The 15,026-nt window shown below is 47.5% G+C and overlaps 1 protein-coding gene across 1 annotated transcript; it reads right to left on the bottom strand.

The window, feature by feature from the left end:
• Positions 1-360: 360 nt before the first annotated feature.
• On the bottom strand, positions 361-1,879 carry LOC34620132. Its single transcript, XM_026338544.1, has 3 exons — positions 1,743-1,879; positions 838-1,581; positions 361-766 (listed from the first exon to the last, which is right to left on the bottom strand). Exons 1-3 carry the CDS (start codon positions 1,877-1,879, stop codon positions 361-363), a joined length of 1,287 nt encoding a protein of 428 aa, XP_026194329.1.
• Positions 1,880-15,026: the final 13,147 nt, after the last annotated feature.

The following is a 15,026-nucleotide window of genomic DNA, read 5'->3' as shown; positions in this document are numbered from 1 at the left end:
ATATGAACAGTAACACAACATACAACATATGCGTGTATCAATAATTACATCCATATCTTCATCTATACATGAATATATATATATATACATACATTCATACATACATACATACATACATACCTACATACGTATATACATACATACCTACCTACATACATACATACATACATACATACATACATACATACATACATACATACATACATACATACATACATACATACATACATACATACATACATACATACATACATACATACATACACACATACATGCACACACACACGGCGAAGGCCTGTGTCTCATGACGTGTTGTCACAAAAGAGGCAATTATGTCTTGCATTAAAGCTATTGTGCCAACTACAAAGCCACAGAAGGTGCAGACCCTAACCCCAATAATAAAGCTCTCTCTCTCTCCCCACAGCCTCCCCAAGCGCCGCCTCCTCTTCCCTTCCCTCCCTCTCCCCCCGTCCTCCTTCTCGCACCATCCAAATCAACAGGCATAAGCACAGTGGTGCCTCTAAGAACAGCGGAAGCGGCTTGCAGCAGCAGCTGCCGCAGCTGCTGCAGTTGCTGCTGCGTCCCCTCCGCTGCTAGCCATGCAGCAGAAGCGCATGACGCAACGAGCACGTCGCACCGACCAAGCCGCGTGCCTAGCCAGGGGGAAGGAGAGCCTAACAGAGCTGCTGCATCTGTCGCAGTTGCTGCTTGCATCAGCGGCTGCGCGCCGGAGCTCAAAGGCAGCAATTCGCCGCCATCCACGTGCCTACACGCACCAGGCAGCAGCAGCAGTAGTCTCACTCGCAGGGAACCGACACACCTGCAGAAAGGCTACACCAGATATCCGCTAGAGGGAGCACCAATGTGTGAAGAACGCACCAAAGAGGACAGACAGCATGCCCCACTGCAAGAACAACCCTTAGCCCGCTGCTTTCCACGATCCACACGGCCCCTCCAATGTGCAACCCGGCGCGGATGCACTGCACGTACACCCCGCTGTCTGGCTGATGCATGCAACTGCAGCTGGGGGAAGCGGAGATCGCCTGATTGGATTTCGATGGTGCTGCCCTTTCACGACTGCCGCATAATTGGCCGTTGTCATTACAGCTGCACAAGCCGCCAGCCCTTCTCCGACGCTTGATGGGAATCGCCTCGTGATATCTGATGGGGATGCATGCTCCAAAGGCTGCAGCTACGTCAGCTGCAGTAAAAGGCAGTCCACTAGACTGGGAGCTTTCTGCTGCAGTAGTGGCTCCTGCTACTGCACTGTTGCTCACTGCTGCTCTTGGATTTACTGCTGAGTGCGCAGACGCGGAGCCATCAGGCAGATGGGGCATCGCAAAACAGTCGGTCGCTGCCAGGAGGGAGGCCTCTGTTGCAATTTTCCCAAAGTGTTGCGCTGCATGCGTGCAGTAGACTGACGGGAGATCCTCTGCTGCTGCTGGATCTGAATCCGTCTTCTGAAGCACCTGCACATTCTCGCTACAGCTCCGCCATCGCACCTTGTGCAAGAGTGGCAATGCGCCGCAATACGAAACAGTTCCATGACTCAAGAGGACAGCATCTATCTCGTCAAGCTGCCTGCAGACATACCACCAACAATAACAGCAGAAAGCATGCACAGAGCAAGGCAAAGGAGACATACTCGTGACACTCATGGCTACAGTCGAAAGACACACGATAAGACTTTTTTGCTCTAGCGCAAGGGACCGAGTTCATGCTGCAGAGCGCTTGCGCTTTACCTTAGAAGAAGCGAGATGCGACTTGGGTCCAAAGTATCAGGAATGCCGCAATTCAGGAGTAATTTTGTTTCGTTGATCGTTACTAGAGCTGCGCAGTAGTCGCCGGAGTAAAGGTGCTCCACCCTCAAGGATTCCATCCTTATAGTGCCGCAAGCTCCAAGAGTTGAACCAATGCACTAGCTCCGCAACTAGAGGCGACGCGGATTCTCCCGTCTCTCGCTTGGATTGCCCCTAGTCCACTATTTCTCAGGAGGTGTTTAGCATGTGACAGCCACTCCGAAATACAGACAGCTGGGAAAATGCGCAGTACGCCTGAGCAGTACAGGAAGGGGGCTGTTTTGCTGCGTGAAAATATCCACCAGCAAAGCTCCACAAAAGACGAAGCGTATTCTGGAGGTCAGGATTTGAGAAGTCCCTGCTCGACTCCTGCCTGCCCTTGCCTGGGGGGCCCCCTGCATGCAGAAAGGCCTCCAATCTTACACGCGCAACTTAATGAGGAAACCCGCTCGTGACACTCCAGAAATTATGCAAAAGTTGCAAGAACTAATTTCAGATGTAAATAAGTATATTATGGACAACAAGTGGCGAGGAACCTAAGCAATCTGTTGGTACTGCGCACCCCATCAGTCGGACTCGCAGGCTGCCAGTTATTTTGAACGCGTTTCGGCTCCCGTCCTAAATATTTGCGCAAGCTCACGTATACTCGCTCTATTCTAGGCGTCTAGGGACTCCCGCGCAAGGAACAATATCGATTTGTACACGTGCCAACCTCTGCATAACCTTTACCTTTAACCTTTATCTGTGACGGGTCAAGAGATGCAGTTCGGTACTACGGTGGGCGGAAATGGACCTAAGCACTTTTCTGATACACTGCTAGTAATTTATCAAAAATCTGGCAGAAAACTAACTAATAAGGGAGGGTGCTCAGATGGCCAATATAGCGCAAAGTGGCGTGCGCCGGCTACAAGATTTAATGCTTTTTGCATGTGGCTAGATGCTGTATGCAACTAGGTATAAATGCTCGGAAAGCCTAGAGGGTGATCATGGCACACTATGGATTCTCATGTCTCCCTCTGCAGGGACGTTTAGAAGCGATGGAAGGCAATAGCGGTGCTCTCTTTGTGGGCCATTCATCATTTTCAGTGAAGTTTTGATTGAGTGTGGAATTTACTGTGTAACTACAAAGGCCTTGATTTAAGTGCTACGTATAATAAGCTCACATGCTTTTTTCCAACTGTTAGCGCGCTCAACGATTTTGTCTCTTTATCTTTGGTCCTCTTGGGCTGTACACTCAATTCCAGAGTCAATCGAAGTTTAATAGAAAGCTATGAGGTATATTCCAAACGACGTCCCCCCTTTCTTTGCCTACCCCTCTCAGAGTTGTCTACGTAGGGGAAGAGGGGAGACTAGGGGGCGCGTATGTGCACTTTCTGAGCATTTACCGCTAGTTGCACACAATGTAGCCCGTGCTCACGCACAAAGTTTCGGCTTCCTCTGTTGAACTAAGAGTGATCTGCAGTAAATAAGATATACGAATACACAACCCACTCAGTCAGATTTTTACTTTTTTAAAAGTAAATACAGCTAGTGCATTGGAAAATGTCGAAGTGTAGCTTAGCCCACCACATCTTGCGTTCCAAGCTCGAAGCACACACTCACATGTTCGGTACCTGTCGGTTGAAACCAGCTGCGAGCAGAACAACTAGAGAGATTCCGTCGTGTTGCCTATCATTAGGCTAGGAAGGAAGGCAGCTCTATTAGGGAGCGCGAGGAATACAATCCGTGTGGACTGCTTTGTCAGACAGAGCCGTAAATTCTCCGGCAGGCAAGATGTCCTGTTTCTTCTTCAGCCACTGATGCTGGCGTTCACGACCCCAATTCGCAATAAATTCTCATCCAATGAGTACTCGGTTGCCAGTCGTTCTAGAATTCAGCACTTCCATGACTTCCTGTGGAGTTTCCTACAGGGGCCACTTGTCGCGGCAAAGTTCGCAAATGCCTTGAGGTATTTGCAAGTTTTCAGAGCAAGCCAATGTTGATAACTCTGTGGTACTCCAAGTATTGGGGAATCGGTAGGATAAGAAAAATATCGATTTGTGAGAGAATGACAAATGGTCTTACCAGCAGGCCGGAAGCTTCTGTGTATGCTTAACTCGCGGTGCACCTCGCACAGCCTGCCGATGCACCGCGATCAAATCTTCATTACCGAAAGAAAAAAGCCGACACCTGCTCGTCATAACTGCGTACTTATCCATCTTAAGCTTTGTGCATACACTCGCGTACAGTAGCTAGCTATTTTCACTATGTTTCTTACTTCCCGTGGCTTTTGACTCCAACCACAAGGTCCAGGCACAGACGGGAGGAGGCCTCCTGAGTAAAGGCCAACGATGCGGGAGAACAAACGGGTAAACGAGTGTACGGTTGTATCTTAAACTTACTCGTGAAAGGAAGAAATTTAAATCAAGCAAGTGAGCTTTTGTAAGCATAGAGTTACAACTACTTCAGGAGATTGGGTTTGATGCGTTTTATATGTCGTGTGCCTCAGAATGGTTTACAGTGGTCAGTGCGTCGGCAATTATGTAGGCATACCCGAAATGCACTAACGAACTTCGAGTTCCTATCCGCAATGATATTTCTGGTAACTCCATAAAGCTTGAAGACACGTTAGAAATAATTGATCCACTTCTTGAGCCGTGGCAGAGCCAGAGCTGGAGAGAGGGAGGAAACGGCCAATTCGGCTGAGTCTTTGACAACTACACATATACCATCTTAATCCTTGACCTTCGATAGTCCATCAGCATAATCCGTAGCCCGATCAGTCTGCCTTGTCAGAAGCTTTGAGGTTCGCAACATGCCGGATCTGAGGGAACCGCTCGTCTCCTGCTACTGCTTATTTAGGCATATCCTTGCATACTTATCTGCTGCTGGATATATCAAATGCCATCAAAGGCTTGTGAGAGCTTCTTCGCTGTAGTATGAATCCGGCCATCACTAAAAAGAACACGATCATTCACTCCGTACAAATCAGCTTTGCCAAGCGAAGCCGGAATGTCAAGCCACAGAATTTTTCCTTGTTCTGATCCACAGCATTTCATCCTCGATGTGGTGCTTCTTCACCCTGCTGCCAATCTGGATTTCGGAAATCGTAGAGGGTGATTGTAGGCATAATTCTCACGTAGTTTTTAAACAAACCGTGAATTATGAAAAGCATGAACGGTTGCGCTACACAACATCGAACCGCTGGGGTGTCGCGAGAGCGAGTGGGGGACCCTGTTGGTGATGCCTTCAATATGCTTTACCATAAAATCGAACGGTAAGAGGCGCCTAAAGCAGTCCTAGAATTAGCCGAATTCTGAAAACTCTTCGTGATGCACGATGAAAACTGGCCGTCGGTTTGGACAGTAAAATGACGCCCTTACTTATATTGCCCCGCGATTTTACAAGCTTAGACACACCGCATAAAACTATCGTCACTGCACTGGGTGCACCTACCCGAGTTCGATTTAGTGATAAGAATAACAGGCAGCAACTCGGTGCTCTGGTGAACCCGTAGCCTGGCTAGATAGAATAGCGCCCACCACTGCATGCATCTTTCTGGTTGATAGGAAGACATGGTACGTATTGTGGGGCAACGCAATCCCTGAGGAGCTGTAAAGCGGCCCATAAGCGCCCTCGCTGCAGCGTCAGCCTCCTCTGGCGATGCCACAGCCTGCGGGAAATGCAAGAATGAAATTTGGGTTAAAATGCAAACCCGTAAGCCTGTGAGACATCTTTTGCGGATGCGTCAAGGTAAAGGCCACGGCTTTATTGCTTCAATTTTTTATGGATATGGCTCAATGTCTGTGGCCAAAACGTGTGTTCTAGAGAGTATAACTGGTTTTATTGAAGCCAACACGTGCACACATTTGCACACCTCTGCTCATCTCGCAACAGCGAAAGTCACCTGCCCATGTGCTATAGGTGCTTTGAAACGTTTTGGCTGGTTACAAGGGCGCCCTCCATGTAAACACCTTTTCATTCTTTCATTGGACAAAACTCCTGCGTTAATTGACGTCCCAGTTCAGCTGGTTCATTTATAAAGTATAAACTGCGTACAGATATATTCTAGTTTGCGGGTAGGAATGTGAGACGCCATTTTGCGCGTGTCATCAGGGTGAATAGGAATATGTGAGAGGGCAGCTGTACAACCAAATGTGCAGTGGTTTGTTGATCCGGGTCGTTTGCCAAGTATTTTGCCAATGCGAGGCATAGGGAACTTCTGCTTCACACGCTTGATGCTAGAGCACGCGCGCCATTTTTCGTCCTTTCCTGCACCAACACTAGCTATGCCCAAATACCCCAGTTTACTCCTGCACTTTGCCATTATCAACGAAGTATACGCCCGCCACTCAATCAATCATTCGTTTCATGGAGGCTTCCGATGCCGCGGAACACACCTTCGGGCTGCATCGGGGATTAACCCAAAATGCTGCGTAGGACGGCCAGGACGTGGCAAGTCTGCTGGCAACTCGCCACTACTTAGCACCTCCGTAAACTCCTTGATGTTTTGCTTATTCCTGCTGCTATTCCGCTAAAAATTCGATCGAATCTTCTGCTAAAGAGCCCGATCCAGATGTCGACTCTACCCCACTTACCATAGATAAGGTTATCTTTGAGAAGACCAGATGTTGCTTCTTTCTAGCGCTTCCAGCCACTCTAAATCGCATATCTGGCAGCTCGGGTGCCTTTCATGGGGTCACCCATTGCATAACTAGGAGTTCCCAATCGTGCACGGGTCCAACATAGAAAGCATGGACCACGCTGATCAAGTCATACTCTGATCAAAAGGGTCAGATAACTGCCGTAGCCTTGCCACTCCGCATGTTGTGCCGCCCATCAGCAAACATGAGTCTTAGAGCCTGCGATATCCATTGAGCGGGCCTCAAGTAACAGATTCAACTCACATGGAGCGCCAAGTAACGCTAGCAATTCCTGGTCATTGCTGTCAGCTTGCATCGGGGTAGAATTGAACCGTGATAGGTCTCCAATTCGCTGCTGACTTCATCGTAAGCTTCTTCACTGTGCCGTACTCCCAGGGGTCTTTCCGTTTCTTCAATGCACCTGTTTAACCCGCCAAGAATCTTGCTTCTGTCCAGTACTGTTGCTCAAGTTTTTGGCCTTTGTATGCCTTTGAAGGTTTCCATTCTGACCCGGTATCTCATAGCAGAAGCAGGAATGCTGGTGGGAATTTGCTGGAGCTTTCTATGAGTCCGGGTGCCCTCGGATGCTCCTTTCTCGCCCATCTCAAACCGGAGGGTAGGCCGGGGAAAACAGCGCCACGATGCGCAGGCTTTGAATCTTGATTCGGCTCTTTCCTTCTAGCCAAAAAAACAACCGTTTTCTTAATCTTTTTTGACACATCAATTGATTTATTAATTGTAAAAGTGCCACCGGGGTTGTGCGTTTGCTAAGTCTCTGGCCATCCTCTAACAACCTGACGAGCCACTTCGGGTATGCCCGAGGTATACCACAGGCTGTTTGTCTACTTTGTGGTCCCAGTGAACCAAGGTTTCATATTCGTCGATTTTCCAAAGTCTCTTACTACAGCCCCCTGCTACAGCTTATACAGTAGTTCTTCGCCTGCTATTCGGCTTCTACAGGCAAAAACCGATGAGTCAGGGCGTGTTCAAAGGCTTGAAGTATAGTACTCCATACAGCCAGACGACTTCTGCTACCCAAATAGAGCCAGCATTAAAGTGATCCTCTGCCCAATAAATACGCCCAATGAGAACGTGTTTTTCTTTATCTGCAAGGTACATAGCGAGGCACATCTGTAACCGGCTAATGAGATCTTCGAGTACTTGCCCATCTCACGGCCGTCCCACTCACGCGGTAGGTGTAGGCTCCTCGACGCATTTATAAACATTTCATCGGCTGGCAACTTATGCCTTCGTACCAGCTGTAAAACTCCTGTGTTCACCTAAGCTTGCAGGCCTGCCTCTGCTGCCCCAACCGGCATTGTGCACCCGTTCTACACATGTCGCCAGAAGGTGCTCTTTCCAGACGGTTGCCAAGGACAAGCTGACAACTGCATTACCAAATGACTGGATTAAAAGCAAATAACTATTGAAGGAAAGTCTGACATCACTGCTTAAGTAGCTAGTGGATGGATGAGGAACAGATGCATCCAACTATATGTGCTCCTAACTGTAAAGCTCCATCTAAGGGCTCCGTAAGGAGACAGGTAGCTGTAGACTCAACAAATATTGGATAGGAAGCTATTGTGTGTTTTTGAAGAGAAGCGCCTCTGTTCGTCACCGCGCTTCTCAGAGTGAACAACCCGCAAGGTAAGGACAGCTGGGATGAGTCTACCTGAATTCTAGGAGCAATGTGAGCGATCACAGCTAGTTGCATGATCTGTTAAGTGCACACGTACGCAGCCTTGCACGACTTCTTGCATAAAGCCAAAAGTACTCCGCAACGGCCAAAATATGGGGACGGGCACACCAATCAATCGATTCTTTACTAATTCTCAGTCAAATATAGCGCATAGTAGTATACCAGCCCGCTAACCCACCCGCTTTCCCAGCAAGCATACGGAAAAAGTTGCTATACTTACGAGTTCGGTTAACGAAAACAATCTCAGCCATGTCTGCACTTTGTCAATGCAACGCCATCAAGGAGATAAGCCAAGGGGCTTTTCACCCGAGGAGTATGTCCGACCTGGTTCAATGCATCACCTAATGTCTCGACAGAAAGACGCACAGCCTCAAAGCCCTACACAAACATGAGCAGATGCAGGCCTTTGCACTTCATGAGTGCCCCCTCCGGTTGCTTGCACCTTCATGGATATTCTGTGCGTAATGTAAGGGTAACACCACTGCAAATGGCTGTGCCTTTTCCGCACCTCGAGAACTCGAGCATAGCCAACTGGAACACACATAAGCACAGCAGCATTTTACGAAGTGTTTCGCTCCCGCACTTTTGCAACAGATTGCATAGCGCCGTAATCGAACCGTACAATCGAAACAACTTCCAATCAAGCATTGATACTACACGCTGACTGCCAAGTCGTGGCTGTCCGAAGCACGACCTTGATGCATACAAGCAAAAGTCACATCAACTACTGATCAAGTGTCTGCAGTTGAGATTGACGGGCAGAACCTTTCACACGGCCATTTAATATGGACGGAAGCGCGTTATACTACATGACAATATTTATGACAGTCTTTTCTGCACTTTCTTTGTTCCAGTCGTTTGCAGTGTACGGCAACAGATCGCTCGTGGTTTTGATGTGTACTCCATCTATGCGCTCAGCATGTCCACGTGCTAGTTGCCCAAGGAATGGGCTTAAACCTATGGCTTCAAGCGACACATTTGGGTAAATGTGCACGACCTCTTGAACGAGTGTGTTGGATAGAGAATTTTGAAGCTGTTGCAAAAGCGTGATATAGTTAAACGCTGAGATACCCTTTGCCAACCAATGAGCCTTCTCCTTGAATTTGAACTCATCTTGCAGTGACTTCTGCTGCCTCTTATGCCGCTCCTTCTGTAAGCATTCCTAGAAACTTTCAAGAGGATACAGTCCTTTCATCATCGTCTGACTCTGGCTTGTCTCGAGAAGCTTCTGTTTCTATAGAATGCAGGAGCGTTGCTCTGCGGGGTGAGTCCTCCAAAATGACAGATTTTGGATCCCTTTTTGAGCCAATCACGTCATCAGCGTGTACTTCATCCTGGATCTTCTGGATCTGCTGGAATGTCGTTTGCTGAAGGGGGGCACCAACGCCGTGGGTGTCGCCCCAAACACACACGGAAATTTTAGGGCGAGCATTTTTGAACGTCCTTTGCGGCGAAGCGGATACATCTATGGGCTGTTCCTGTGAGAAAGAAGCTTTGGATTTATCGGTACGATTTCTAGATCCTGAGAGAGAGTTTTCTTGAAGATCAATTCAACTTTCGGACATTTCCTCTCTTCTTTGTGCTTGTTGAAGGGCTCTTATCTTGTACCCCGGAGTTCCCTCCTGGCGTGCTATCACCTTCTGGCTGTTTGGATGTGTGTCGTACCGGGGTATCCTCTTTTGGCTTGAGGTTCTTTGAACCAAATATGCTGCCATTTGTTAGAGTTGTGAATACCCGGCTTTTCTGTTTTTGCTTGAGGTTCTTTGTTTCCGAGGCATCTTCTGCTTTGTTGGAGTTGGTTTGTATCTCGGTATTCTTTGTTTGCTCGAGGTTCTTTTTTTCCGAGGCATCTTCTGCTTTGTTGGAGTTGGGTCCTATCTCGGTATTCTTTGTTTGCTCGAGGTTCTTTGTTTCCGAGGCATCTTCTGTTTTTTTGGAGTTGGTTTGTATCTCGGTATTCTTTGTTTGCTCGAGGTTCTTTGTTTCCGAGGCATCTTCTGCTTTGTTGGAGTTGGGTCCTATCTCGGTATTCTTTGTTTGCTCGAGGTTCTTTGTTTCCGAGGCATCTTCTGCTTTGTTGGTGTTGGGTCCTATCTCGGTATTCTTTGTTTGCTCGAGGTTCTTTTTTTCCGAGGCATCTTCTGCTTTGTTGGAGTTGGTTTGTATCTCGGTATTCTTTGTTTGCTCGAGGTTCTTTGTTTCCGAGGCATCTTCTGCTTTGTTGGTGTTGGGTCCTATCTCGGTATTCTTTGGTTGCTCGAGGTTCTTTGTTTCCGAGGCATCTTCTGCTTTGTTGGAGTTGGTTTGTATCTCGGTATTCTTTGGTTGCTCGAGGTTCTTTTTTTCCGAGGCATCTTCTGCTTTGTTGGAGTTGGTTTCTCTCTTGGTATTCTTTGTTTGCTCGAGGTTCTTTGTTTCCGAGGCATCTTTTGTTTTGTTGAAGTTGGTTTGCATCTCGGTATTCTTTGTTTGCTCGAGGTTCTTTTTTTCCGAGGCATCTTCTGTTTTTTTGGAGTTGGGTCCTATCTCGGTATTCTTTGTTTGCTTGGCGTTCTTTGTTTCCGAGGCATCTTTTGTTTTGTTGAAGTTGGTTTGTATCTCGGTATTCTTTGTTTGCTCGAGGTTCTTTGTTTCCGAGGCATCTTTTGTTTTGTTGAAGTTGGTTTGTATCTCGGTATTCTTTGGTTGCTCGAGGTTCTTTGTTTCCGAGGCATCTTCTGTTTTGCTGAAGTTGGGTCCTATCTCGGTATTCTTTGTTTGCTCGAGGTTCTTTTTTTCCGAGGCATCTTCTGTTTTTTTGGAGTTGGTTTCTCTCTTGGTATTCTTTGTTTGCTTGGCGTTCTTTGTTTCCGAGGCATCTTTTGTTTTGTTGAAGTTGGTTTGTATCTCGGTATTCTTTGGTTGCTCGAGGTTCTTTGTTTCCGAGGCATCCTTTGTTTTTTTGGAGTTGGGTCCTATCTCGGTATTCTTTGTTTGCTCGAGGTTCTTTGTTTCCGAGGCATCTTTTGTTTTGTTGGAGTTGGTTTGTATCTCGGTATTCTTTGTTTGCTCGAGGTTCTTTGTTTCCGAGGCATCTTTTGTTTTTTTGGAGTTGGTTTCTATCTTGGTATTCTTTGTTTGCTTGGTGTCCCTTTTATCCGAGATATCTTTTACTTGTTCGGAGTGGTTTGTTCCCGGGGGATTACCTTCTGCGTGGGCTTTTGGTTTTTCGACTTGGGAGCCATCTTTTGTTGCGATGAAAGTTTGTTCTCTCTCTTCCGGCTGTACATTGCGATTTACAACCTTTTTTATCCCCAAAAAGTGAACGGGCGCGAACTTCGCAACAGCAGCAGCAAGAAGAATCACACCCAGCAACAGAAAGGCCCGACGCCGATGCCACAAAGCGTTCCATATCGCTTTAGAGTCAGTGGTTCTTGTGCTATCATCTATGAGATAGTCTTCAACAGGTAATTCATCATGCCAGGCGGTTATTTCCTCCAGGGTGCCATCAATGGCGGACGCGTCGCTGATTTCAGTCACAGTTTCAGTTTCTGCCATCGTTTCTTTGAGTATGCTTTCAACAAAGCAAAGTTATTGTATATTCAAGATGCGTAAAACCGCAAAAGCTGCTAAAACGCAGCCAGCGGGGAATGCTACTAGATGGCAGCGTGCTCGTGGCGTTTCCGGAAGGAGCAAGCAGCGTTAAAAAAATGAGTCGTGCAAAACTCCGAAAAGCAAAAAAGCAACCTGTTCAGCGAAACTGTCGTGCCAATCGCACCTGCAATAGGTAGAATATACGGTTTGACGGGCACTTGTCCACGCTCACTTGGCTGCATACGAACTTCGAACCAGCAAGTGGTGAATAGCGACGTGGGGGAAGGTCTGCAAAAGCGATGTGGATCCGTCATCTTACATAACGCAGCGTCTGCCACCACAAGCACTCCTCTTAATTTAAAGTGTTGTACGCCGTCTGGCCAATACCACAAATTTCAGGCAGCCTGGACAATCATTTGAGCCAGCAGTACGAATTTTACGGGTTTGAGGCCAGCATTTCCCTGCAGGCACACCCGGATCGCAGTGCAGCCCACAAGCATCTATGCAACAGCTTCACACTTTTAATTCATTAAAACACTCCTTTTCATAAAGTGAAGCAACAGATGTTGTATATTTTTTCATATTCGCCAATCACAGTCACAGTGCAGCGGTATATGCTACATACAGTGGAGTAAACTATGACACTAGCACGAATCAAGATTCAGCTATAATTGACTATGGTTTGGCTCATGTAATGCTCAGCTTTCTGCCCAGCGTGGCCACTGAATGTACACCTCATTTTTGTGTAACGCTCCACTTGGTGGACCAGACCACTTAAGGATTTTCTAGTGGACTGACTTCGCTCAGGTCTCACGAGTAAATTGACATGCTAAATTATTCTTCCTTTATTCGCTTGGGCTTGAAGTAGGGTAAGTTCACACTATTAAGAGTTACAGCAGCTGTGTTTGAAGGCTTGCAGCTGCTGCATGCAGCTGCGCGTGAGTTCGCGCAGAGCTCAAACGGTACCCTAACGGGCATTCCAGCTCTCTTCTCTTCATGATGCCAGAATTCCCTTAAACGAGATTATGAGAGGAAAGCCTTATTGGTACACTAAAACTTCCACCAACTTTTGGCGTGAGTTCCGTTCGGAGGCTCTACAAGGGGCGCTACTTTTGAAAAACCGTACAGTTTCATGAAGCAACCACTCTCGCTCAGCCACTATAATGCTCCAAAAGGTTTCCTTATCTCCTAACCCTTGTTCCTCAAGGTCCAATAATGAGAAAAACTTACTGGGTGCACCCTACTGCATCCTCTAAACATGCCCAGCTACGCCGGGAGTGGGTGCACGTGTCCTAGGATCCCCGAATAGAATCTCACTCTGCCTACGTCTCTCAAAAAAAATTTGAAAATCTGAGCTTTGCAAAACAACCAATCCTTCCCTCTCAATTTTGGGGTTTAAGGTAATTGCTTCCCCAAAAGATACAACAGATTATTCTCAGTCCTCCACCCGTCGATGCTTCAGGACTGACTGGGCCCTCCGCTACGCTGCTGCGTGCCACAGAATGAGAATGTCTCGTGGGCATAGAGGATGCAGCCACCTGCTCGCCTGTTGGTCTATGCCCCTCGTACTGGAACGTCGTCGGGCAGGGGCATATACACACGAAAGGGTTTTGAAGAAGCAATTGACGTGGCCCTTTCAAGGCTGCCGTAGAGCTTTTGTGTGAGCACCCTATCGGGCCGACCCTAGACGGAATGTCACACCGAAGAAACGTTTTGTGTGGCCGCTAAAATCTGCAGGAATTCAAGTCCTACGATCAGCATGCAGAACTTTTAGCTAAATTTCACATATTCAGGTGTGAGTGCCTGGGTGAAGCCTTCTCAGCTATAACACACAGCTCCATGACTCACTGAATATTTTAGTAGTGCTAAGTGACGATGGTGCGTGATCAGGCCAACATTAGCAAGGCATATTTGCTGTTGCGTTGACGCAGTGCATGTAGTTTGGAGCAAGCCAGCATCCATTCCTGCCTTGCCTAGGGACAGCACCATCAGAAGCAGACTCGCAATAAGTATTATTAGTTGGAGCAGCACGTACAGCAGTAGCATGACAACTGGAGCTGCGGTAGAAAACGGCACACAGAGAGCAGACACAGTGCTCTAAGGCAAGGCGCGTTCAGCCTGCTGTTTTCGAATATCAGTACAGATTTTCAAGTGCGCAACGGAGAGAAAATGAACTGCCCTGCTGCTGCTATATGCCACAGTAGCTGGCTGAATAAGGGCCTGCCTATGCCCATCGCGATGCTGCTCTAGTCGCACGGCTGATGCACTGCTCTTAGCTGTTACCACTTGGACAGCAGAGTTTTGCCGATATTTGAAAGGCACTGTCTCGTGGATCTAAAGAAAGTGCATGCACCAAAGGTTGACATCTGCTGCACTAAACGGCAGACCACTAGACAGTGCGCTCTTTATTATAGCACCAGGGGGCCGTGTATCTGCAGCACTGCTGCTGCCGTTTTCCCTGCCAACTGTGCAGAATCATACGCACTAAGAAGGGATGGGACGGTAAAACAATCGGTGGTTGTCAGTAGGGCAGCTTGTGCTGCGACTTAACTCGAAGTATTTTCGACGCGTGTAGTGTAGGTGCCAAAGCAAAACTTTTTTGCAGCTGTTGCTGGATCTGAGTCTACTTTCAGAAGTGAATGGAATCGTGAGACTAATTGTAGAGAGAGGACGAGATCCATGCATCTTGATACGGAGTTGCTGCTGTTTCTACGTTATAGTGCGCGCCAGGCAGCCAATCTGCATACAGAGTATACCGGCTACTGCAACAGTTTGCTTAGGTTTAAAATCGCACGCCCATGCATCACTGACTATACAAGCGCTGCCACAGATACTTGTACTCTATGCAGGTCGCATAAAATACACCTGCGTTCATGTATTAAACGCTTGCAACTATACTTACGCAGAAAGCTGCACATGCGCGCATGAACAAAGAGCGATTGCAATTAAGCCGTCATGCAGTAGCAAACAGACCACAAAGCAGGCATAGGAGAAAGCAACTCCACAAAAGAAGCAAAGTACTTTTTGTAGGGCCATAGTAGAGCGAGGAAACCAGTTGACGCCATGACTCAAGCCGTCCTCCCCGTAGGGCCTTCTCAGTCCAGTCATCTGTTCGAACTTTCTGATTTTGAGAGCGTTTATCAATTTTAGGCATATCTACTCAACGATGTTTGCGACAAGGGTTCTCGTGCAGACTGATGCCTCGCCCTAGACGCTCGTGCAGAAGCTCAATCCACTCGTGTGTAGAACGTCAAATGCGCCACACCACGTAACCAAACAGTATTGCAGCTGGTAGAACTTTCACTATTTTTCCCATCGTTGCTGCTACTGATA

The sequence above is a fragment of the Cyclospora cayetanensis genome, unplaced genomic scaffold (assembly GCF_002999335.1).
Source record: "Cyclospora cayetanensis isolate NF1_C8 unplaced genomic scaffold, CcayRef3 CcayRef3_contig_273, whole genome shotgun sequence".
Classification (NCBI taxonomy): Eukaryota; Apicomplexa; class Conoidasida; order Eucoccidiorida; family Eimeriidae; genus Cyclospora; species Cyclospora cayetanensis.
This window is presented reverse-complemented; position numbering and strand designations above follow the sequence as displayed.